Here is a 26842-nt window from a genome sequence, read left to right as displayed (position 1 = left end):
TAATGCTAATCAAGATCCCATTTATTTTCACAGTGAGGTAAACTTCAAGTGGGTAACGCATTGGCTTCCATTATATAAAATCAGAGTGGGTCTCAGGCCACTAGATAAATTCCCAATAGGTTAAGCCATTTCCAAAACTATTCCCCATCTGGAATTTCAGTGAACGGAATCACTTCTCTTTTACAACAAATACAAATCTCGTTTCAATGAGCCGAGCAATTTACTACTGTTCTCCTCATATACAATTCCAATAATTCAGATCACTTTCCATGTGTTCCCATATGTAAGTAATACTTTTGATCGAAATATTGACTCTAGAAGTAAAGCCTGGTCTTAGTCCGAACTTGAAAGTGTTTTACTTGATGCCTTTCGGTTGAATTCTTCAAGGAGTGTTTGAAATGCCCACGTCATAAAAGATTTTTGCGGAGTATTGGCTGCTCCCACCTGCAGTTTACAGAATTCCAAATCCAAGGACAATATTTCTTGGAAAACCAGTTACGATGGATGCTGTTGTGTTTATGAATCTTTCTGAGGTGAAATAGTTTTTATAATGATCCACAAAACGCAGTCAAATTTGTAAATGCTACTTAGTGGTGGCAAGCTCCACTGAGGTTGCCATAGTTTTTTCTTTAAAGTAATTGACTATCGTATTGAAAGTACAGTTGCCCTCCAGGAATTCTGTGGGCCAAACAAGTCAACTGTCTGTGCTTTTGTATCTTTAATCATGTTCATTCATGACAATCTATAACCATTATGATTCTGCAGTGACAAACTTCATTTCTGCATTGCCACTGCCACACGTCATGTTGGTGTCCCTCACCTTCCTTCTGAACATGAATGGAAAGGCTTTCTTAAAAGATTTCTTGAAGCTGGCTCCCATAAACGCATAAACTATGGGATTGATGCAGGAGTTGGCATATGACATGCAATTGGCCCAAGTCTTGATCTTGTAGGTGTCATAGTTGGCCTGGAATTTTGGATAAAATCCCTGGAAGAGGATGAAGAGCTGGATGGGTCCCCAACAGATCGTAAACAGGAGCACAATAACCACCACCATTTTAGAAATCTTGCTTCTCATTGCTATTGTTCTTTCAGATAAAAGTTGAACCTGGTTGAAAACAGATATATTTTGGTGTTAGACTCTCAAAAAACAATTGTGCCAAATTTGAATTGCTGACGTGTGAAATGAAAGGTCTTATGAGACCAATTAACAACAAAAGGAGGAAGGACTGAGAAAGGAGCATTCACAACTCACTTGGCCTGGTTCAATACTTGCACAGACTATTTATATCCCGCTTTGCCTGGCAACTGTTCACACATCCTCCGCTTCCTGCTCCCTCAGGAACTTATATATTTCTTTCAGTGCTTCTGTAACAACTTGATTGTTAGTCTATTTTGAAAATTACCAATGTGTAAAATAGTTCACCTATTTAAAAAGGCAAGTCAAGGCCAAATCACTTTTGTTCAAAATATTCCCCTTTTTATCGATCAAATTAAAATTCATAGGCTGCACAATTCAGCTCTATAGCACCACTGGTGCCATCATTACAAAAAAAACGTAACCTCAAAAAAGTGAATGCACCATTTCTGGCACAGCACACACCGACGGTTAGGTGTAATGGGAATGTGCCAAGCATGCGTTGGAAGCAACTAAAGTGGGCAGATCATGAAACTGAACAGCATCTGACAGCACTTCAGCAGATCAATGGCCATTTTGGACCTCGCAGACATTCAGCTGCACGAGTGATTCCCCATCAGCACCACTTCAAGGGCTTATCCTGGAAGTTCCAGATTAAATACTTTTGACTTGCTTTACTGCTGCAGAGTGAGTGCGAATATTAGACTTAAATGATAAAATTTACATACACTTCTGTGCCTGTAATGTACGAATGGTGTAGTGGTTTAATTCAATGTTACCCTTCTTTCAATATCCCACCCACCACTTCTCTGGTCTCTGCTGAATTATTTATTTATCTTGCAGCTACATTATTGCGACATGTTTTTAACCTGATTATTTAACCGTCATGTGATTTTTCCATTGTTAGCTTCTCTGCAATGCAGGCTTCAGTCTGCGATCATGTTCTTTCAATCAATATTATTATTGTTATTGTTACAGTTTGGAAGAACGTTTGGATGGAGGAAATCGAAGGAGCTGGAGTCCGTGTCAGGAGAAAGTCTGCATTCAGTAACAGAGATGGAGGACGGGTAGCAAAGAGGGATGTGGAGGAAGGCTCTCAATCCAAGGCCTACATATTTAAAGATCACTTCAGCCTCAGCCAGAAGCAATATCTGACACAGTTACACTTCAACAAGGATCACAGTGGTGCTAAATTTCTATTACAGCGTATACTTCCAGGCTGGAGGCATCAATGTTTGCAGCATTTCACAGTTCACCATCCATCACTGAGGTGACAGAGGCCCTGCAAAGAAGGAGAAAATACCACACAGACTAACCCCTTACCAGAGACTAGCAGGAGGAGCTAGCCCATAGATTTGTCAGGTTAGTGGCAACTACTCACATGGTTCACAGGCTCTACATATTAACGAGAAGCGATACTGCAACTACAATTCCATGAAGGTGCAATTCCTGTCCAGCCATCCACAAAATATCCTGCTGGTGAATGCCCATTATCCTGGCAGCAGGTATTCATCCTGCATCTAGCAACCATGCCTTTCATGACAAGGTTATCTCCTTGTAGACAGAGGCTGCCTGCTCTCCTCCAACTACACTGTGCACCTACAATGATACCCTGCTGCTACCAGGAACATCACTGAGCAAACCATCGACAGCCACAAATAACAGTTCCACTGCCTGGGCTGCTCGGAAAAGGCCCGCCAATACCCATCAGAAAATGTCTCCAAAGTTGGCTGCAACCTCCACAGCCTGACTCTCATGAGGGTTTTGTCACCGGGTGTTCAGAGGGTACCTGCGGTGGAGGAGGAAGTGGGAGAGGAGGTCAGGGAGGTGGCATCTGGGAACCCATTGCTCCAGATGAGCTGTCCATGACCAGCAATTGAGACATCGGTTTCCCTGTAATCTCAGCCTCTCATCACCGTTGTTCCACATTTCCAACTCTTCTACAGACCATTACAGAGGCTAATATCCTGAAATAGAAGCCACCATGCTCCTTGACAATGACATCAGTCAATGCAGTCTCCCTGGCAAGCCAGTGAATACACCATACATTTCCATGTGTAACTTGCTTCTGTACGTCGCCCTACCAAAGTCATTTTCTGAATCTGTAACAGCAGAACTTACCTCTGTTGAACTGTTACACACTCTATCCTCTCCTCCTGCCCACCTATGTCCTGTGCTACGTGCTGGTCTTGTATCTACGCTACACTCTAAAATTTGCAAGTGCCAATACCTAAGCAGGAAGCTGCGACTTTACTTTATTAATTGGACGGGATCACTGGCTAGGCATGCATTTATTGCCCATCCCTAACTGCCCTTGAGAAGTTGGTGTTCAGCTGCGTTCTTGAACAGCTGCAGTTCATGTGGTGTAGGTACACTAGTGCTGTTAGGGAGGGGTATCCAGGATTTTAATCCAGTGACAATGAAGGAACATGATATATTTCCAAGTCAGGATGGTGAGTGTCATGGAAGAGAACTTCCAGGTGGTGGTGTTCCCAGGTCTCTGCTGCCCTTTTCCTTCTAGTGGTCGTGGGTTTGGAAGGTGCTGTGTAAGGAGCCTTGGTGATCTCCTGCAGTGCATCTTGTAGATGGTGCACACTGCTGATCCTGTGCTTCAGTGGTGGAGGGAGTGAATTGTGGAAGGGGGAGCAATCAAGCGGGCTGCTTTGTCCTGAATGGTGTCGAGCTTCTTGAGTGTTGTTGGAACTGCACTCATCCAGGCAAGTGGTGAGTATTCCATCACACTCCTGACTTGTGCCTTGTAGATTGTGGACAGACTTCGGTGGCGGATTCCTAGCTTTTGACCTGCCCTGTTAGCCACATTATTAATATGGCTAGTCCAGTTCAGTTTCTGATCAATGGTAACACTAAGGATGTTGATCGTGGGAGATTCGACAATGGTAATGCCATTGAATGTCAAGGGGCGGGATTAGATTCTCTCTTGCAGGAGATCGTCATTGCCTGGCATTTGTGTGGTGTGAATGTAACTTGCAAGCTGTCAGCCCAAGCCTAGATATTGTCCAGGTCTTGCTGCATTTTGACATGGATTGCTTCATTATCTGAAGAGTCGCGAATGGTGCTGAACATTGCGCAGACATCCCCAAACACCATCACCTCTGACCTTATGATGGAAGAGAGGTCATTGATGAAGCAGCTGAAGATGGTTGGGCATAGGACACTACCCTGAGGAACTCCTGCAGTGATGTCCTGGAGCTGAGATGATTGATCTCCAACCAGCAGAACCATCTTCCTTTGTGCAGGTATGACTCCAATCAGTTTTCCTTCTGATTCCCATTGACTCATTTAGCTAGGGCTCCTTGATGCAATACTCGGTCAAATGCTGCCTTTATGTCAAAGGCAGTCACTCTCACCTCATTCTCTGGCATTCAGCTCTTTTGGCCATGTTTGAACCAAGGCTGTAATGAGGTCAGCAGCTGAGTGACCCTGGCGAACTGAAACTGAGCAAGTGTGAGCGGGGTGTTGCTGAGTGTGTGCCGCTTGGTAGCACTGTTGATGACTCCTTCCATCACTTTGCTGGTGATGGAAAGTAGACTTATAAGGCAGTAATTGGATCAGTTGGAATTGTCCTGTACAGGACACACCTGGGCAATTTTCCACATTGCCGGGTAGATGCCAGTGTTGTAGCTCTACTGGAACTGCTTAGTTAGTGGTATGGAGCACAAGTCCTCAGTACCACTGCTGGGATATTGTCAGGGCCCATCGCCTTTGCAGTATCCAGTGCCATCAGCCGTTTCTTGATGTCACATGGAGTGAATCGTATTGGCTGAAGACTGATATCCGTGATTCTGGGGACCTCCGGAGGAGACCGGGATGAATCATCCACTTGGCACTTCTGGCTGAAGATTGTTGTGAATGCCTCAGCCTTGTCTTTTACACTAATGTTCTGGGCTCCTCCATCATTGAGGATGGGTATATTTGTGGAGCCTCCTCCTCCAGTGAGATGTTTAATTGTCTACCACCATACACTGCTGAATGTGGCAGGACTACAGAGCTTAGATCTAATGCATTTGTTGCGCAATTGCTTAGATCTGTCTATTTCTTGCCACTTTTATACTGTTTGGCACATAAGTAGTCCTGTGTTGTAGCTTCACCATGTTGACACCTAACATTTTTCGGTATGCCTGAAGTTGCTCCTGGCATGCTCTCCTGCACTCTTCATTGAACCAGGGTTGGTCCCCTGTCTTGGTGGTAATGGTAGAGTGGGGGATATGCCAGGCCATGAGGTGCTGCTGATGGCCCATCATAGATGCCCAGTCTTTAGTTGCTAGATCTGTTCAAAGTCTACCCCATTTAGCACAGTGTTAGTCCCACACAATATGATGGAGAGTATCCTCAATGTGAAGAGGGGACTTTGTCTCCACAAGGAATCTGTGGTGGCCACTTCTACTGATACTACCATGGACAGATGCATCTGCAACAAGCAGATAGGTGAGAATGAGGTCAAGTATGTTTGTCCCTCTTGTTGGTTCTCTCACCACCTACTGCAGTCCCAGTCTAACAGCTATGTCCTTTAGGATCCGGATAGCTCGGTCTGTGGTGGTACTACCAAGCTACTCTTGGTGATGGACATTGAAGTCCCCCACCCAGAGTACATTCTGCACCCTTGCCACCCTCTGTGCTTCCTCCAAGTAGTGTTCAACATGGAGGAATACCGATTCATCAGCTGATGGTGGCCGGTTCGTGGTAATCAGCAGGAGGTTTCCTTGCCCATGTTTAACCTAAAGCCATGAGATTTCATGTGGTCCAGGGTGGTGTTGGGGACTCCCAGGGCAATTCCCTCCCGACTGTATACCACTGTGCCGCCACCTCTGCTGGGTCTGTCCTGCCGGTGAGACAGGACATCCCAGGAATCGTGATAATGGTGTCTGGGACATTGTTTGTAAGGTATGATTCTGTGAGTATGACTATGTCAGGCTGTTACTTAACTAGTCTGTGAGACAGCTCTCAAAACTTTGGCACAAGCCCCAAAATTTTAGTAAGGAGGACTTTGCAGTGTTGGCAGGGCTGGGTTTGTTGTTGTCGATTCCGGTGCCTGGTTTGATGCTGGGTGATCTGTCCAGTTTCATTCCTTTTTTGTGTTTTCGTAGCGGTTGAATACAACTGAGTGGCTTGCTGGGCCATTTCAGTGGGTATTTAAGAGTCAATCGCATTGCTATGGGACTGGAGTCACATGTCGGCCAGACCAGGTAAGGACAACAGATTTCCTTCCCTAAAGGACATTAGTGAACCAGTTGCGGTTTTACGACAATCGACAATGGTTTCATGGTCATCATTAGACTTCTCATTCCAGATATTTTATGGAGTTTAAATGCCATGGCCTGCCATGGTGGGATTCAAACCCGGGTCCCCAGGTCATTATCCAGGGTCAGTGGATTACTAGCCCAGCGATAATACCACTATGCCACCACCAAAATGTTGAAGCGGCTGGTTGGGCTGAGGGAATGGGATATAAAGCAAAGCAAGAGGTCTATGGTCACACTCCCTGCAGCTTGCACTTCATGCCAGGCAGCAGGATAAGGGTAAAGTTGTCATAACACATGTTTTCAGCAACGCTTACGGTTGCCAGTCCTGTCATGCAGAGCACTATGTACTCAAAAGGGCTCAGTCAATGCTGGGTGCCTGTCACCCACTAGTGTCCTGCTGCTCCTTGACGTTATATGTGATGTTGTCCTACAAGAGAGAGGGATGAATGTCACTGATTATGTTGCAATGTTCTTGGCTGATATTCCTGCTATAGCTGAATAGCTGCAAGTATTTTGAAGCAGCAAGAAGTGGATATGAGGCTTGCCGAATTGGTATATATGTGAGGGCAAAGAGAGCATCTGAATGGCAGGCATGAATCCCGGTTGCTGATGTCTGAGTGATGGAGCTGTGGTGCATTGAGTAGTGTAAGAGTTTGGTGGTGTGGTGGGTGGGAACTTTCATCTGCAGAGGCATTTACCAGACATATGAGGTCATTAAACTTTTTCCAGCACTGTAGCCAGGTTTTCGGGCCAGCCTCTTAGAATTATCCTCCACGGCTACCTGCTCCCATTTGCTTCACATCCACTCTGTATTTCTTGCCCTAAACCCTCAATCTTGAGCCCTAAGTCCATGTACCATCAGCTATTGCGAGTAGTGTTTCCTTGTCTATCTTATTTAAACCTGACACAATCTTGTCCACCTCTATCAAATCTCCCCTCAATCACCTTAGCTCTGAGGAGAACAATAACAGCTTCTCCAACCTAACCTTGGAGATAAACCGCCCCCCATCCCTGGACCCATTGCCCCATGACCCTAATTCTGCTCCAGGGCTGGCTGACCCTGGGAAACTTTCTAGCAAACATTGATTTTGTGAGTGACGTGACCTTGTTACGATTACCACTGGCCGCACAATGTTGTTATGTTAGTTTACTGGAGGAAAAGTTTATGGCCTGCAAGATCAATAACAAATTCAACTATGAAGTTTCAGTTTAAGGTTAAAGGATTTTCAAAGTATAGGGTTTGAAACAAATGAGTGGTTAGAAAGAAACACTCATAGTTGTTGTCAATAGTCAGAAAGGAAACACAGCCAAAATAAATACCATCACTTCCACTACCACATGTCTGGCCTTAGTTGATAGGCAGAGAAAGGCTATTTAGAGATTATCAAAGACATTTTCTTTTTGGTGTTTGGCCTGAGAGATTAATTAAATCAATGTACTCACCTGATAGTTGTTGTCAATGGGTTCAACGACAGGTTGTCCAACCCTCTTAATCATCAATGAATAGCACAAAGAGATGGTGAGCAAAGGCAGGAGGTAGACAGCAAGAAAGTGGTACAGTATGAAGCCTTTCTGATGAGAATCTGATGGAAAGGCTTCTGCACAATATGTTCGAGGTCCATACCAGTAACCGTTTTTAATCTTCTGGTACATAATAATTGGGAAAGACAGAATAAAGGAACCTAGAATCAAAAGGCACTGATGTTACCGAGATCATTCATGGCCATACAAGGTGAAGGTCATGCAGCAGACACAGCAATACAGGGCTGCCATTAAATCAAGAAGCTCGGATGCCATTTAGTAATTTGTTAGAACATTCAAGGTCTTTATGCTTTATACTCCTGTAACCTTTGGCATCCTTTATGTTATACAGTAAAAGCATGGTGAATAAGTGTGTGGGTAATAGAATGTGAAAAAAGTTGCATCAACAAAATTGTTCTTATGAGAGTGGAAAAGAGAAAAGGCAAGATTTGCATTTATAAATGCTTTTCACAACCAAACATCTTAAATTGCTTTACAGCCAATGACGTGTGGCCAGTGCTGTACAGTGGGAAACAGCAACCACCATGCACACAGCAAACAGCCACAGACAGCAATGTGACCATGGCCAGATAGTCCGCTTTTGTGATTTCAATTGAGGGATAAACATCAGCCAGGACAACACAGAATGGTCCCTCACTCCTCTTTGAAACAGTAGCATGGGATTATTTACTTCCAGCCAATCAGTTGAATGTCTCACTGAAATGGGTGCCGTTTCCATTTAATAAATTGTATTTTGATTCCCCCACCTCATACTTAGAATTTCTCAACAAGAGGACCCCTGAGCAAATGGTTAGCTGCAATGTGGAGTCACGATCAAAACAGACATAATGAGCCAAATAACATCTTCCTACACTGAAACCTAAAAAAAAATCAGTTTATTCAACCGATATGATGCATGTATTAGAATTCAGTCACATAAAATGAATGTGCGTGGCTTTATTGGCTGTGAATCTATCAAATAAATAGAAATTGGAATTTTCAATAAAGTAGAAGGTTGTACAATTTCACACTTTCACCCGGGAAATCATCCCAAAAAATAATTAAAAAATCAGGGAGTAAAAAGGAGGGAAGAGTTTAAAACAATCACAATCACCATAGAAACACCATTGGGACTAAAGGCATCGCTATCCCCTGTACCTGGAGGTCTACCGCCTGGCGTCTTCAAAGAAGTGGCTGCAGAAATAGTGGTAGCATCGGTTGTAATCTTCCCAAATTCCCCAGTTCCTGGAAAGGTCACAGGAGGTTGGAGAAGCACAAATCCAACACCTCCATGCATGAAAGTAGGGAGACAAAAAGCAGGAAACTATAGGCCAGTTAGCCTTACATCTGAAGGCCAGTTAGCCTTACATCTTTCCTTATCCCCGGGCCAAGTAAGAACAAAAAGAACAAAGAACAATACAGCGCAGGAACAGGCCCTTCGGCCCTCCAAGCCTGCACTGATCACGTATCCTATCTAGTCCAACCGCCTGCATCCTTCTATACACGGGCAGCACGGTAGCATTGTGGATAGCACAAATGCTTTACAGCTCCAGGTTCCCAGGTTCGATTCCGGATTGGGTCACTGTCTGTGCAGAGTCTGCACATCCTCCCCGTGTGTGCGTGGGTTCCCTCTGGGTGCTCCGGTTTCGTCCCACAGTCCAAAGATGCGCAGGTTAGGTGGATTGGCCATGATAAATTGCCCATAGTGTCCAAAATTGCCATTAGTGTTGGGTGGGGTTACTGGATTATGGGGATAGGGTGGAGGTGTTGACCTTGGGTAGGGTGCTCCTTCCAAGAGCCAGTGCAGACTCAATGGGCCGGATGGCCTCCTTCTGCACTGTAAATTCTATGAAATTCTATGAAATACCCCATCTGTTCATGTGTCTCTCCAGATAAGTCTTAAAGGTTGCTGACATATCTGCCTCAACGACCTCACTTGGCAGAAGGTACTTTTTTGAAGTTAGGGCATCATGATCAGCACAGACTTGGAGGGCCGGGTTTCCGAGAGTGGAGGAGGAGCAGGTGGGGGGGGGGGGTTGGGGGCACCAGTTGGACTGGAGGAGCTGGTCAAAGCGATAGGGAACATGCAGGCAGGGAAGGCACCGGGGTCAGACGGATTCCCGGTTGAATTCTACAAGAAGTTTTCAGACCTGCTGGGCCCGCTGATAGTTAGGACCTTCAACGAGGCAAGGGAAGGGGGGGCTCTGCCCCCGACGATGTCTCGGGCGCTGATCTCCCTGATCCTGAAGCGGGATAAGGATCCCCTACAGTGTGGGTCATATAGACCGATTTCACTCCTAAATGTAGATGCAAAGTTGCTGGCAAAGATATTGGCCATGAGGATTGAGGACACCGTGCTGCAGGTCATACACGAGGATCAAACGGGGTTTGTGAAAGGGAGGCAGTTGAATGCTAATGTACGGAGGCTCTTAAATGTTATAATGAAGCCGGCAGTGGAGGGAGAGGCGGAGATAGTGGCGGCAATGGATGCGGAGAAGCCCTTTGATAGGGTGGAATGGGGATACCTTTGGGAGGTGTTGAAAAGGTTCGGATTTGGAGAGGGGTTCGTTAGGTGGGTGAGGCTGCTTTACGAGGCCCCAGTGGCAAGTGTGGCTACGAATGGAAGGAGGTCGGAGAATTTCCGACTGTACCGGGGGATGAGGCAGGGGTGCCCCCTGTCTCCCCTGCTGTTTGCGCTGGCGATTGAACCTCTGGTTATGGCGCTAAGGGAGTCGAGGAACTGGAGGGGGATAGTGCGGGGGGGAGGAGCATCGGCTGTCGTTATATGTGGATGATCTACTGTTGTACATGGCGGACCCGGTGGGGGGAATGCCGGAGGTGATGAGGATCCTTAGAGAGTTTGGGGATTTCTCCTGGTATAATCTCAATGTGGGGAAGAGTGAGCTGTTCGTAGTACACCCAGGGGACCAGGAAAGGAGGATTGGGGAGCTCCCGCTGAAGAGGGCGGAGAGAGGTTTTAGGTACCTGGGGGTACAGGTAGCTAGGAGCTGGGGGGCCTTACACAGGCTTAACTTCACGAGGCTGGTGGAGCAGATGGAGGAGTTTAAGAGGTGGGATGCGCTGTCGCTCTCCCTAGCGGGTAGGGTCCAGTCAGTCAAAATGACGGTGCTCCCGAGGTTTTTGTTGTTGTTCCAGTGCCTCCCTATCCTGATTCCTAAGGGTTTTCTCAGGCGAGTCAATAGGAGTGTTATGGGGTTTGTGTGGGTGCAGAAGATCCCGAGGGTGAGAAGGGTGTTCCTGGAGCGGGGCAGGGATGGGGGGGGTTGGCGCTGCCTAACCTCTGTGGGTACTACTGGGCCGCCAACGTGACGATGATACGTAGGTGGGTAATGGAGGGGGAGGGGGCGGCATGGAAGAGATTGGAGGTGGCGTCCTGTGTGGGCACGAGTCTGGAGGCACTGGCGACGGCGCCGCTACCGCTTCCCCCAACGAGGTATACTACGAGCCCGGTAGTGGCGGCTACCCTCAAAATTTGGGGGCAATGGAGGCGGCATAGGGGGAGGTGAGGGCTTCAGTGTGGTCCCCGATACGGGGGAACCACTGGTTTGTCTCAGGGAGAATGGACGGAGGGTTTCTGAGCTGGCACAGGGCAGGTATTAGGCGGTTGGGGGACCTATTTGTAGTTGGGAAGTTTGCGACCCTGGGGGAGTTGGAGGGAAGGTTTGGCCTCCCCTCCAGACGGGTCCATACAGGCACTGGCCAACGTGCACAAGCACAGAGGGAAGTGGCGCAGTCACTGGCCGATGTGACAGAAAACCAGAAAGTGGTGGCACAGTCGCAGCATGATGTGGTGCAGTCCCAGACGAGCATGCAGACTCTGGTCAACACAGAAGTGGGCCTACCAGGGATCACCCAGGTGGACAGTGGGAAGTGCTACTGTGGGCAGGATTCAGAGATTGTCAAATGATACGGAGCACCAGAGCTCATCGCAGAGCTTCATCCCATGGAGCAGACCCACTGTTACTGTAAACCCAGGGCCTGCACTCCGGCAGTGTGGCAGGTATGTATCAGGGAGGGGATTGCAGGCGGGGGATTTGGCCTGGAGGGGAGGGGGGAATGCGGTGTCCCTGGCCAGTCCCCACCTAGTCGGTGAACCTGAAGATGATCAGAGAAACCAAAAGCGCGTTGACCCTCGCGCACACGTTGTGTGACCTACCATGCCTGCCTGGGCCCCATGTCCTACCCATTCACGCCCTATCCTGCATCCTCCTCATCGGACGAGGACTGATGCACAACCTCCTCCTCCAGCACATCGCCCCCTCTGCTACACAATGTTTTGGAGGGTGCAACAGGCCACCACGATGTAGGTGACTCTTCCGGCGCCAAAGTGGAGGGCCTCTCCAGAGCGGTCCAGGCACCTGAACCACATCTTCAGGAGACCGACGCACTGCAGCATCCCTGGTCACTGCATCGGGTCTCCACTTCAGTCTATAGCCTCCGGATAGGCCTCATCAACCACGATCGCAATAGATCGCCCCTGTCACCAAGGAGCAAACCCCCAGCTGCGGGTGCACCTCGAAGAGGCCAGAAACTGTCGACTGTGCCAGGATAAAGGTGTCATGCACACTGCCCGGGTATCAGGCACAGACGTGCATGGTACGCATCTGATGGTGACGTATCAGCTGCACATTCCTTCAGTTTATGTAGAGCAACTTGTCATCTGCCGATGCTTGTAGGGGGACATGCATCCCGTCGATCACCCCCTGGATTGAGGCATCTCAGAGATGACAGTGAACCTCGCTGCCTGAGCACCCTGGTGGGCTCGGTCCACATTAAAATGGATGTATTATGCTGACTGGGCACATAGGGCCTCTGTCCCGGCACAAATGCACCTGTGTACCAAGCTGTGTGAGATCCTGGACAGTTACCCACTCGGTCCTGGAAGACGCCCGTTGCTGAGAGGTTCAGGGCTACCCATCACCTTGACGGCCACCAGGAGTGGGTGTCCTCCCCGATACCCCCGTGCAGCCAGGTGCACCATGATCTGGTGGATATGTCGCACTGCCCCTTGCTCAGCCAGCGTCTTCGACGGCATGTCCAGTCCAACAGGCCCTCGAATGACAGGCGCTGCCGGTACACACGAGGCCTCATGCAGCGCCTCCTTTGCACCTCCTCCTCCTCGGCCTGTTGGCCGACAGGCTCTCCATCCTGGGCGGCTGCTTCCTGTTCCTCTGGGGCAAGTTCCGCTGCTGCACGCTCTGCTGCTACAGCTTCATCCTCCTCGAGTAGTTCCAGCTCGTACAGCCACAGGGCATCCCCCCAGGGCTACGGCGATTAGGAGATAGGCCACCATTGCTGGTTGTATTCCAATGTCCATTGTCTGCAGGAGGTGAAAGGATGACGTGTTAAGATGGTGCATACCCCCGTGCCCAACCAAGTCCAACGGGCTACACGGTGGCCACAGTTGGCACTGCAAACCCTGTCCCCCATGTCCCCCTTCCCCACTTCTCTCCACATTCCTGGCCCCATTGGAGCCCCAAACCGTGGGGTCCTCTGGCCCTGGTTCTCTTGCTGCTGCCAGGAGTACCATTGGCTGACGCTGCCCTTGCCAGCAGTACACGCCACGGCCCCTATATGTGCGTTCTGAAACATATTGACACTGCTGTTGAGGCACCAGAGAATTGCAATTTGGCGTGAAACTGGCGCCTGCCACGCTTTTGGCGTCAATAACAATTCTCTGGCGTCAGCCAATGGAGCATCCTGCCAAAGATGTCTCTCATTTAAGTTGGCGATGAGGAGGAGTTTCCTCTCTCAGAGAGTCGTTCGTCTTTGGAATTCTCTTGCACAGGGAGAGGCCAGGTGATTGAATATTCAAGGCTGCGCTCAGCAGATACTTACTGCACAAAGGGATCATACGGCATACATGTAAACTCAAATATAAAAGTCGATGCTTTCACATCCTCAGTGTTATGTAAGAATATACCTATCCATATGCACATGCTGACGACCATGGCAACCTTGGGAGTACGGTGACGCAATGACTTAAGCGGATAAACTGTTGCGTAACATCGATCAGCACTCATCGCAGTCAAAGTAATACAGGTTGCCTGGACGGTAACCTGTAGAAGACAAATACATAAATATCTTTAGTACAAAATGAGGCAATGGATGGAATGAGCAAAGAATTTAATCAGGTTGCTGGTGGCTGCAATTGACAACCAGGTGCTGGGATTTAATATAAAACTAAGTCCTTTCAAAGACCAGCTGGTAAAGATACAGAAAGAAAATAGAATTGATTTAATCCATGTCAGTATTCCAATGAAGAGCAGTCCAAGAGATGGCAGTTAAGTTTGTGATAAAATTGCTTTAGAGAAAAGCTAATCAAAAACACTCTGAACTAGTGATGCAAATTTTTAAGTATTTCACCAAAAACACTCAGTTGTTAAATGAAGGATTTGCCGATTCTTATAGCTTCTTACAAATTGAATTCCCCCATATTTGTTTTCTGCTTCACAAATATATTTTCGGAAACCCATTTGGGGTAGAAGTCTCACTTCACAATTAACACCCATGAGTTGGATGTAAAATTAATAAATTGTGCTTCCCTTAATGAGGTCAATCTTGGGAATTGCAGTTGAGGTTACACCTCTTAAGCAAAGGCCAGCTCCCCTCCCTCTACACAAGGTTGACTGGTTAACTCATTCCTCCCTTTACCTGTCTCTTTCATTCTTATCACCCTGAATGACATCCACCAAATGGAAACGGTATTTAACAAATAATTCACAATAGATTAAACAACATGTAGCAATCTAAATTGAATGCTTTCCAACAGGCACTTTCTATGGTGCTAGAAGGAGTTTAGAACAAACAAACAAAGAAAATTACAGCACAGGAACAGGCCCTTTGGCCCTCCCAGCCATCGCCGATCCAGATCCTTTATCTAAACCTGTCTCCTATTTTCCAAGGTCTACTTCCCTCTGTTCCCCGCCCGTTCATATACCCGTCTAGATGCCTCTTAAATGATGCTATCGTGCCCGCCTCTACCACCTCCACTGGTAAAGCGTTCCAGGCACCCACCAACCCCTGCGTAAAAAAACTTTCCACGCACGTCTCCCTTAAACTTTCCCCCTCTCACTTTGAAATCATGACCCCTTGTAACTGACATCCCCACTCTTGGAAAAAGCTTGTTGCTATCCACCCTGTCCATACCTCTCATAATTTTGTAGACCTCAATCAGGTCCCCCCTCAACCTCCGTCTTTCCAATGAAAACAATCCTAATCTACTAAACCTTTCTTCATAGTTAGCACCCTCCATACCAGGCAACATCCTGGTGAACCTCCTCTGCACCCTCTCCAAAGCATCCACATCCTTCTGGTGATGTGGCGACCAGAACTGCACACAGTATTCCAAATGTGGCCTAACCAAAGTCCTATACAACTGTAACATGACCTGCCGACTCTTGTACTCAATACCCCGTCCGATGAAGGCAAGCATGCTGTATGCCTTCTTGACCACTCTATCAACCTGCGTTGCCACCTTCAGGGTACAATGGACCTGAACTCCCAGATCTCTCTGTACATCAATTTTCCCCAGGACCCTTCCATTGACCATATAGTCCGCTCTTGAATTTGATCTTCCAAAATGCATCACCTCGCATTTGCCTGGATTGAACTCCATCTGCCATTTCTCTGCCCAACTCTCCAATCTATCTATATTTTGTTGTATCCTCTGACAGTCCTCCTCGCTATCTGCAACTCCACTAATCTTTGTATCATCTGCAAACTTGCTAATCAGACCACCTATACCTTACTCCAGGTCATTTATGTAGATCACAAACAACAGTGATCCGAGCACGGATCCCTGTGGAACACCACTTGTCACCCTTCTCCATTTTGAGACACTCCCTTCCACCACTACTCTCTGTCTCCTGTTACCCAGCCAGTTCTTTATCCATCTAGCTAGTACACCCTGAACCCCATACGACTTAACTTTTTCCATCAACCTGCCATGGGAAACCTTATCAAACGCCTTACTAAAGTCCATGTATATGACATCTACAGCCCTTCCCTCATCAATTAACTTTGTCACATCCTCAAAGAATTCTATTAGGTTTGTAAGGCATGACCTTCCCTGCACAAAACCATGCTGCCTATCACTGATAAGTCTATTTTCTTCCATATGTGAATAGATCCTATCCCTCAGTGTCTTCTCCAACAGTTTGCCTACCACTGACGTCAAGCTCACAGGTCTATAATTCCCTGGATTATCCCTGCTACCCTTCTTAAACAAAGGGACAACATTAGCAATTCTCCAGTCCTCCGGACCTCACCAATGCTCAAGGATGCTCTAAAGATATCTGTTAAGGCCCCAGCTATTTCGACCCTCGCTTCCCTCAGTAACCTGGGATAGATCCCATCCGGTCCTGGGGACTTGTCCACCTTAATGTCTTTTAGAATATCCAAAATTTCCCCCTTCCGTATGACAACTTGACCATGAGTATTTAAACATCCATCCCTATCCTCAACATCCGTCTTGTCCCTCTCCTTTGTGAATACCGATGCAAAGTACTCATTAAGAATCTCACCCATTTCCTCTGAGTCCACGCATAAATTCCCCCTTTTGTCTTTGAGTGGGCCAATCCTTTCTCTAGTTACCCTCTTGCTCCTTACATACGAATAAAAGGCTTTGGGATTTTCCTTAACCCTGTTAGCCAAAGATATTTCATGACCCCTTTAAGCCCTCTTTATTGCGCGTTTGAGATTCGTCCTACTTTCCCGATATTCCTCCAAAGCTTCATCAGTTTTGAGTTGCCTCGATCTTATGAATGCTTCCTTTTTCATCTTAGCTAGTCTCACAATTTCACCCATCATCCATGGTTCCCTAATCTTGCCATTTCTATCTCTCATTTTCACAGGGACATGTCTGTCCTGCACTCTAATCAACCTTTCCTTAAAAGACTCCCACATTTCAAATGTGGATTTACCCTTAAACAGCTGCTCCCAATCCACATTCCCTAGCTCCTGCCGAATTTTGTTATACTCTGCCTTTCCCCAATTTAGCACTCTTCCTTTCGGACCACTCTTGTCCTTGTCCATGAGTATTATAAAACTTACGGAATTTTGATCCCTATTCCCAAAGTAATCACCGACTGAAATATCAACCACCTGGCCGGGATCATTCCCCAATACCAGGTCCAGTTTGGCCCCCTCCCGAGTTGGACTATTTACATACTGCTCTAAAAAAACTCTCCCGGATGCTCCTTACAAACTCTGCTCCATCTACACCTCCAACACTACACGAATTCCATTCAATGTTGGGGAAGTTAAAATCTCCCATCACAACCACCCTATTGCTTCGACATTTTTCTATAATCTGTCTGCATATTTGTACCTCTACTTCATGCTTGCTTTTGGAAGGCCTGTAGTAAAGTCCCAGCAATGTTACTGCACCCTTCCTATTTCTTAGCTCCACCCATATTGCCTCAGTGCTCGAATCCTCCATCGTGCCCTCCTTAATCACAGCTGTGATATCATCTCTGACGAGTAATGCAACTCCTCCCCCCCTTCTACCTCCCTCTCTATCTCTCCTGAAGCATCTATACCCTGGGATATTCAGTTGCCAGTCCTGCCCTTCCCTCAACCAAGTCTCAGTAATACCAATAGCATCATTATATCCCAGGTACTGATCCAAGCCCTAAGTTCATCTGCCTTACCTGCTACACTTCTCGCATTAAAACAAATGCACCTCAGACCACCTGTCCCTTTGCGTTCATCAACTCTTCCCTGTCTACTCTTCCCCCTAGTCACATTGAGTTTATTATCTCGTACCTTACTGGCGTTAGTTGCTGTTTCTTTACTGACCTCTAACTTCCTAATCTGGTTCCCATCCCCCACCACATTAGTTTAAAACTGAGCTGAATGGGTCTCAGTGGGAATTCTGAACTGAAATAACTTGCTCAACCAAACGTGTTTCTGCATTTGTACATTTCAGTAGTATGTTGCCATGGTTACTGAACTATTTGTAATCCATTATATCACCTATTGACATCCCTCAATCCTCCAATCACACCCCTTAAAAGATCAACAGAAAGTAGCCACCCTTTCAGCAATTCCCTCAAGGGTAAAATCATGTACTGTTTATTCATTACTCATTAACACAAAAATACTTTCCCCATCCTTAACTGAAAGAGTGGGGGTGATATTCTCGAGGCCCACTGCCTCTTCTGCTCTGTTTTCATTTCTCAGTGCAATTAATTACACACTATGATCCCAGGATGTGTAAACACTGCAGTTAATTCCAATCAGTCAGTGTACATTGTGCAGTGTGGTCTATTGTTCTGTCAGCAACACATTTAGTAAATGCGCCCAAGCACAGATTCTCAAGCATAGTTAGGGATGGGCAACAAATGTGCCTACATCCCAACGAATAAAGAAAAGCAAACCCAGAAAATATCTAGGTCCAGAGCATCAACATTTCATTCACTTCTATAAATGCAAGTTATTTTTGTTGTCGCTTATTTGAATTCAGTTAGTGAGTTAAAAGAGTATACAAAGTTTGTGTGAATATATTAACCTGGCATGATTAAAGGAATTGAAAACCCCTTGATTCACAAAAACAAACCTCAGAATAAAGGCTCAGAATGGTAAACTCATCCTTATTTGTCGATACCTTTAATGGTGCCGTGCTAAACATCAGTAACATTCATTCCTGTCCGCTTTCCGTTCCGATCCAGCATACATGCTCTTGCTCACCTGTTGTAAGTAGTTGACAAACTTGCACATGAAGTCTCCAAAGATCCAGCCAGGCAGAGGGTACAGAGTCGCAGTGAATGGAACACAGCATACCAGGAATATGATGTCTGTAGCAGCCAAGTTAGCTTTCAACACGAAGGAAAATATCATTAGGATCAAAAGCTTTTACATTCCATATGACTTTTCACTACATATTTAGGAATCACTTCCACAGCTCACCAGCGGAGATCTCTGCTATCAAAACTTTGATAGCTGTCATTTATGATATTTCTTATGTACACCAACACGTCAACTTTCTTTCTGATTATTCATATCTTTAATCATTGATTTTTGCAGTAAGGGTACAGGTCTGTATTTACCAGCTGTGGTCCTGTCAGTATTTACAAACATGGGAACAGTGTTTTTCAGCTCTGTCCCATTGCTCATTGATCCCACTCACCCTCAACATAACTGTCAGTAGTTCACAAATGTACTCTTTAGTCTGTCTAATTGCAAGTGCCTCCGGTTCTTTTTTTGCTTTTTGACTGTAAATGCGGTGTTTTCTGTATGCCCACTAGAGGGCACCAATTAACTAGTCAGCAAAGTTGAGAGTGCTGAAACTTATCCAATCACAAAGCATGACTAAAAAGTAGACCGGGCATTTATGAAATGATACTTTTAACTTGAACTACTCTGGAAGAAAGGCACAAAGAATATAAGAGGACAGAAAGATAGGAGATGGAGAGATGACTGTAAGGTACGTCCTTTGTATAAGAGATGGAAAGATGACTGTAAGATACATCCTTTGTATAAGAGATGGAGAGATGACTAAGATGTACCCTTTGTATTTATCTGGAACATGAGCCATTGTGAACTGAACAAGTATCTGCACCATCCACAGTGGGACTGATCTGTGACACGGACGGCAGCTTCCTGACTGTGGTAATCTGTGCTCTCTCGATTACAGTACTGTATTTGTTAGCATTCACTATGATTTTTTTTTTTTTATAAATTTAGAGTACCCAATTATTTTTTCCAATTAAGGGGCAATTTAGCGTGGCCAATTCACCTAACCTGCACATCTTTTGGGTTGTGGGGGTGAAACCCACGCAGACACGGGGAGAATGTGCAAACTCCACACGGACAGTGACCCAGGGCCGGGATTCGAACCCGGGTCCTCAGCGCCGTAGGCAGCAATGCTAACCACTGTGCCACCGTGCTGCCCTGCATTCACTATGATAAGCCCAACACTACTATTGCAATCTATCGCACTGATAAATCTAACTCCATTTACAGCAGTGCTTGGAGCATTAAAGATAGATTGCTTCAAGTAGCATAGTGGCAGAATACATTAAAAAGCCAGCAGAATGCACCAAACCAATCAAAGCCACAACACCAGGTTAATTTCTTGAAGACACTAAATTCATTTCTGGACGACACCAAATTAATTTGCAGCCGACACCAAATTGGGAAACATAGTGAAGACTGTGGAAAACAGCAACAAAATACAAGAAGACATTAATAAACTTGTAGAACAGGCATGTTTTGGTAAATTAAGTTCAATACAGATAAGTGTGACATGTTACACTTTAGTAGGAAGAATAAGAGGCTCGTCTATTTCTTTGATTATTAAAATCAAATTATTATTTGTCAAAAGTCTAAGTTGGATAGAGAGATCATGGGTGGGATTCTCCGTTCCTGAGACTAAGTGTTGACGCCGACACAGAATTTGGTGACTTTCACGACAGCAAAACTGGTGCTGAACCTGGATCGATTCAGCTCGCACCGGAGCCACGTGGAACACAAGCGATTCCAATGAAAAACGGTGTGGGATTCGATGGGTCTGTGATTGACACTCGGGAGGCTGACAAGCTGCAGCCACATATACACATAACAATCCCCACATACACTCATCCCAGCCAACGAGACGGGCACTGGTTGTGCTGGAGCGCGCCCATACAGCTGATGGGTCAGCTGGGTTCAGAGAGCACCTCGGGGGGTGGTCTGGGGGGGACACCTATACGAGCCATGGCCCTAAGTTCACAGTGGGCTGTCAGCAGCGTGCGCAGCTGCATGGCTGCCTTTCCGGCTGCGGCAATGGTGTTCCGTGCCCATCCACCCCAACCCCACAGCCCACGTCCTGATCACCCCTTCCACTACTCCCCACAGCCCTGGCAGAAGCCCCCCAGCCAGCGGCACAACTGTCAGCAAACTATGGCGATGTTGGACATTTTCCGTATCCCCACCTCTCTCCCTCAGCAGCCACGATGCTGGTTTCCCAATTTTTAAAAGCACAAGGGAACTGCACCATCAGGAACTCGGCCCATCGGAGGCGGAGAATCACGGAGGCCCCAGAGAATACTAGGTCGGGCTGGCTAATGACATGCAAACGGTGTTTACTATACATGCATTCTGGACTGCTGCTGTCGAGGTGATGGGAATTGCGATTTGGCGTCACATCGGCCCCCGCTGCGATTTTAACATCGGAACCTATTCTCCGCCCAATCACATTTCGCGATTTTGCCGTCAGCCAACGAAGAATCCCGCCCCACATACATCTAAGAGTGCAGATGCAGAAATCAGCAAGGGTACAACACAGGTTAATAAAAATGAAAATTGTAAATCTACAGAAACCACTAGTTCGCCCCTAGCTGGCATACTGTTTCCAATACTAGGCACTGTATGTTTGGAAGAAGATGCAGTTTTTGGAGAGAGTACTGAAGAAATTTATTAGGATGGTTCTAAAGGTGAGGGATTGGTTACTTGGAAAGACCAGAGACATTGGAGGTTGTTCCCAGTGTATATAAGCTTAATACACATTTTGATAGCAGTGTTTAAATTCATGACGGGTTTAGATAGGGTAAATAAAGAGAAACTGTCTTCAATAGGGTTGATAACCAGAGGACACAGATTTTCTTTTTACAAATTTAGAGTACCTAATTATTTTTTTCCAATTAAGGGGCAATTTAGCGTGTCCAATCCATCTACCCTGCACATCTTTGGGTTGTGGGGGTGAAATCCACGCAGACACGAGGGGGAGAATGTGCAAACTCCACACGGACAGTGCCCAGGGGCCAGATGACACAGATTTAAGACGATAGGGGGGAAAAAACTGAGACAGCAAGGAGTAGTTAGGATTTGGACTGGTGATTCAGATTCAAAAGAGAATGAGAAATAAAAACAGGGAGATGGGGAAAGAGTGAGGTAGTGGGACAACTAAATTACTCTTTTTCCCCTCTCCAATTCCTCTCCCTGACCATTTCCCCTCTCCACGACTCATCTCCCTCTCTTTTCCTCTCTTTGACCATTCTCCCTCTCCCTGAACCATTCTCCCTCTCCTCTCTCTGACCACCCTGCCCTCTCCTCTCCGGGCCATTCCTCCTCTCCTCCCTGGAATATTCCCCCTCGCTTCTCCTCTTTTGACCATTCCCCCTTTCCAATTCTACCTGCACCATTCCCCCTCTCCTCTTTTTCACCATTCCCCTCTCCTCTCTCCGACCATTTCCCCTCTCCACTCCTCCCTGAATTATTCCCCCTCTCTTCTCCTCTTTTTGATGTTTCTCCCTCTCTGCTACTTCCTGGACCATTTCCTTCCTCCTCTCCTCCCTGGATCATTCCCCTCTCCTCTTCTCTCTCTGACTATTACCCCCTTTCCTCTCCACCCTCTGACCAGTCCCCCTCTCCACTTCTCCTTGCACCATTCTCCCTCTCCTCTCGTAGACCATTCCCCCCCCCCCCCCCCCCCTTAACCAGTCACCATCTCAACTCTGATCATTCCCGCTCTTCTCTCCTTTCGCGGACCATTTCCCCTCTCCTCTTCACCCTGGGCCATTCCCCCTCTCCTCTCCTCGACCATTCTCCCTCTCTCTGTTCCATTCCCTCTCTCCTCGCCTCTCTGGATCATTCGACCTGTCCGCGCCTCTCTCTGACCATTCCCTCTGCTCTCCTCTCTTTGTTCCATTCCCCCTCTCCTCTCCTCTCGCTGATCATTCTCTCTCTCTCTGTTCCATTCCCTCTCTCCTCGTCTCTCTGGATCATTCGACCTGTCTGCTCCTCTCTCTGTCCATTCCCTCTGCTCTCCTCTCTTTGTTCCATTCCCTCTCTCCTCTCCTCTCTCGAACCATTCCCTCTATCCCCTCGCTGATCATTCCTTCTCTCTCTGCCTCTCTCTGACCATTCACCATTCCCCCTCTCCACTTCTCCTTACACCATTCTCCCTCTGCTCTCATAGACAATCTCCCCCCCCCCCCCCCCCCCCCCCCCGCCTTAACCATTCACCATCTCAACTCTGTTCATTCTGCTCTTCTCTCCTTTCGCTGACCATTTCCCACTCCTCTACACCCTGGGCCATTCCCCCTCTCCTCTCCTCCCGCTGATTATTCCCTCTTTCTCTGTTCCATTCCCTCTCTCCTTGCCACTCTGGATCATTCCACCTGTCCTCTCCTCTCTCTGACCATTACCTCTCCTCTCCTCTCTCTGACCATTCCCTCTCTCCTCGCCTCTCTCTGACCATTCCCTCTCTCCTCTCCTTTCTCTGACCATTCCCTCTCTCCTCTCCTCTCTCTGACCATTCCCTCTCTCCTCTCTCTGACCATTCCCTCTCTCCTCGCCTCTCTCTGACCATTCCCTCTCTCCTCGCCTCTCTCTGACCTTTCCCTCTCTCCTCTGACCATTCCCTCTCTCCTCTCCTCTCTCTGACCATTCCCTCTCCCCTCTCTCTGACCATTCCCTCTCTCCTCTCCTCTCTCTGACCATTCCCTCTCCCCTCTCTCTGACCATTCCCTCTCTCCTCTCCTCTCTCTGACCATTCCCTCTCCCCTCTCTCTGACCATTCCCTCTCATCCTCGCTCTGACCATTCCATCTTCCCTCTCTCTGATACATTCCCTCTCTCCTCTCTCCTGACCATTCCCTCTCAATCTCTCCGCCTCTCTGGACCAGTCCGTCGCCGCCCTCTCTCTGACCATTCCCTCCTCACTCCTCTCTCTGACCATCTTCCCTCTCCCCCCTCTCTCTGACCATTCCCTCTCCCCTCTCTCTGACCATTCCCTCTCTCCTCTCCCTCTCTCGTACTGAACATTCCTCTCTCCTCTCCTCTCTCTGACCAGTCCCTCTCTCCATCCTCTCTGACCAGTTCCCATCTCTCCTCCTCTGACCATTCCTTCTCCCCTCTCTCTGACCATTCCTCTCTCCTCTCTCTGACCATTCCCTCTCTCCTCTCCTCTCTCTGACCATTCCCTCTCTCCTCTCTCTGGCCATTCCCTCTCTCCTCTCTCTGACCATTCCCTCTCTCCTCTCTCTCTCCTGACCATTCCCTCTCTCCTCTCTCTGACCATTCCCTCTCCCCTCTCTCTGACCATTCCCTCTCTCCTCTGACCATTCCCTCTCTCCTCTCCTCTCTCTGACCATTCCCTCTCTCCTCTCCTCTCTCTGACCATTCCCTCTCTCCTCTCTCTGACCAGTCCCTCTCTCCTCTCCTCTCTCTGACCATTCCCTCTCTCCTCTCTCTGACCATTCCCTCTCCTCTCCTCTCTCTGACCATTCCCTCTCTCCTCTCTGACCATTCCCTCTCTCCTCTCTCTGACCATTCCCTCTCTCCTCTCCTCTCTGACCATTCCCTCTCCTCTCTCTGACCATTCCCTCTCTCCTCTCCTCTCTCTGACCATTCCCTCTCTCCTCTCCTCTCTCTGACCATTCCCTCTCTCCTCTCCTCTCTCTGACCATTCCCTCTCTCCTCTCTCTGACCATTCCCTCTCTCCTCTCTCTGACCATTCTTACCGATGTAGAAGTTTGTTGCAGTCCTCATTTGCCGGTGTTTGCTGATCACATAAATAACGAGCCCGTTACCGACCAGTCCCCAGCAACATGATGAGAGCAAAGAAGAGCGGAACGAGCCAGGCGTCCGTCAGGAAAGGCGGTTCTCCGTCCTCGTCCCAGCTTCCGTTCACCAGCGAAACATTCAGCTCGAACACGGTCCCGGTGCCCAGGAGAGCGGCCTGGCTCCCGGTAACCGGCTCCATGTCTGGACAGGCAGCCCGGCGGGGGAACCGGGTCTCGGCCTCCCCCACCCCCCTCTCCCCTGTCGGTACCGGGACTCTGATCACCCCCCCCCCCCCCCCCCCCTTGTCGGTACCGGGACCCTGACCCACCCACCCCTGTCCGTACCGGGACCCTGACCCCCTCCCCCCCCCCCTGTCGGTACCGGGACCCTGACCCCCCTTCTGACGGTACCGGGTCTCTGATCCCCTATCGGTACCGGGACTCTGATCCCCTATCGGTACCGGGACTCTGATCCCCTGTCGGTACCGGGACTCTGATCCCCTATCGGTACCGGGACTCTGATCCCCTGTCGGTACCGGGACTCTGATCCCCTGTCGGTACCGGGACTCTGATCCCCTGTCGGTACCGGGAATCTGAACCGCTATCGGTACCGGGACTCTGATCCCCTGTCGGTACCGGGAATCTGATCCCCTGTCGGTACCGGGACTCTGATCCCCTGTCGGTACCGGGAATCTGAACCGCTGACGGTACCGGGACACTGACCCCTCTTCTGTCGGTACCGGGACTCTGATCCGCTGTCGGTACCGGGACTCTGATCCGCTGTCGGTACCGGGACTCTGATCCCCTGTCGGTACCGGGACTCTGATCCCCTGTCGGTACCGGGACTCTGATCCGCTGTCGGTACCGGGACCCTGATCCCCTGTCGGTACCGGGTCTCTGATCCGCTGTCGGTACCGGGACCCTGATCCCCTGTCGGTACCGGGTCTCTGATCCGCTGTCGGTACCGGGACACTGACCCCTCTTCTGTCGGTACCGGGATCTGATCCGCTGCCGGTACCGGGACACTGACCCCTCTTCTGTCGGTACCGGGATCTGATCCGCTGCCGGTACCGGGACACTGACCCCCCTTCTGTCGGTACCGGGACTCTGAACCCCTGTCGGGACCGGGTCTCTGATCCGCTGTCGGTATCGGGACACTGACCCCCCCTTCTGTCGGTACCGGGTCTCTGATCCGCTGTCGGTACCGGGACTCTGATCCGCTGTCGGTACCGGGACTCTAATCCGCTGTCGGTACCGGGACTCTGATCCCCTGTCGGTACCGGGACTCTAATCCGCTGTCGGCACCGGGACTCTGATCCCCTGTCGGTACCGGGAATCTGATCCGCTGTCGGTACCGGGTCTCTGATCCGCTGTCGGTACCGGGACTCTGGTCCCCTGTCGGTACCGGGAATCTGATCCTCTGTCGGTATCGGGACACTGACCCCCCTTCTGTCGGTACCGGGTCTCTGATCCGCTGTCGGTACCGGGTCTCTGATCCGCTGTCGGTACCGGGACTCTGATCCCCTGTCGGTACCGGGACTCTAATCCGCTGTCGGTACCGGGACTCTAATCCGCTGTCGGTACCGGGACTCTGATCCCCTGTCGGTACCGGGAATCTGATCCGCTGTCGGTACCGGGACTCTGATCCCCTGTCGGTACCGGGACTCTGATTCCCCTTCTGTCGGTATCGGGACTCTGATCCGCTGTCGGTACCGGGTCTCTGATCCGCTGTCGGTACCGGGACTCTGATCCGCTGACGGTACCGGGTATCTGATGCCCTCGGCTCGCAATCTTGTCTCTTTATAAATCCCCGAGTTGACAACACGTGAGAGCAGTGTGGGGAGGGGGCGCGGGGTGAGCCTCGCTGCTCTTCTATATCCTCAGATGTAGTCTGAGTTGATGGTCAACTCAATGGTCAGAGTGTTGATCCTTTCTGGATGGGTTGGTTTGCGAGACTTTACCCAAATGGTCGAGTTGTCTTCTTATATTTCACCAGCCAACATTTAACTCGGTCATTTCAAAATCTGACCTGGTTTGAAGTGTGGCACTGTTAAAACCTAAAATGTGGCATCAAAATAAATAAGTTTGAACTGTTTCTTACTCTTGCTTTCATCTGTCTAATTTCCCCAGTGACCATTTCTCACAGATTAACAGTTCTGCATGAACTGGTATTTCACTTGTTTGTGGAATGGATCTGAACAGAAGAATATGAAATCGCGACTATGAACAGCAAGTTGATGAATTGCATGAACTGGCGATTCAGCTAATGGTTTATGTGAGGGGCGAGGAGCAGGTGAAGCAATAGAGGTATTTAATAAGTGGCTTCATTTAATACCATTGTATGGAGTGTGAAGGAAAATGAAGAGATTTGTGTTTGACCAAGTCCAGTGATGTTTAATTATTTGTGGATTT

The 26842-nt window shown here is 48.3% G+C and overlaps 1 protein-coding gene across 1 annotated transcript; it reads right to left on the bottom strand.

Moving 5' to 3' along the window:
* kiss1ra (KISS1 receptor a) lies at positions 1 to 24661 on the bottom strand. The gene is given in 6 exon segments (XM_038794066.1): positions 1 to 1108; positions 7843 to 8081; positions 13865 to 14000; positions 18634 to 18758; positions 24389 to 24467; positions 24469 to 24661. Coding segments are annotated over 6 exon segments (1098 nt in total). The 5' UTR covers positions 24631 to 24661; the 3' UTR covers positions 1 to 751.
* Positions 24662 to 26842: the final 2181 nt, after the last annotated feature.

Source organism: Scyliorhinus canicula, chromosome 4, assembly GCF_902713615.1.
Source record: "Scyliorhinus canicula chromosome 4, sScyCan1.1, whole genome shotgun sequence".
Lineage (NCBI taxonomy): Eukaryota > Metazoa > Chordata > Chondrichthyes > Carcharhiniformes > Scyliorhinidae > Scyliorhinus > Scyliorhinus canicula.
The sequence above is the reverse complement of the archived record's forward strand: the minus strand, read 5'-3'. Positions and strand labels throughout refer to the sequence as shown.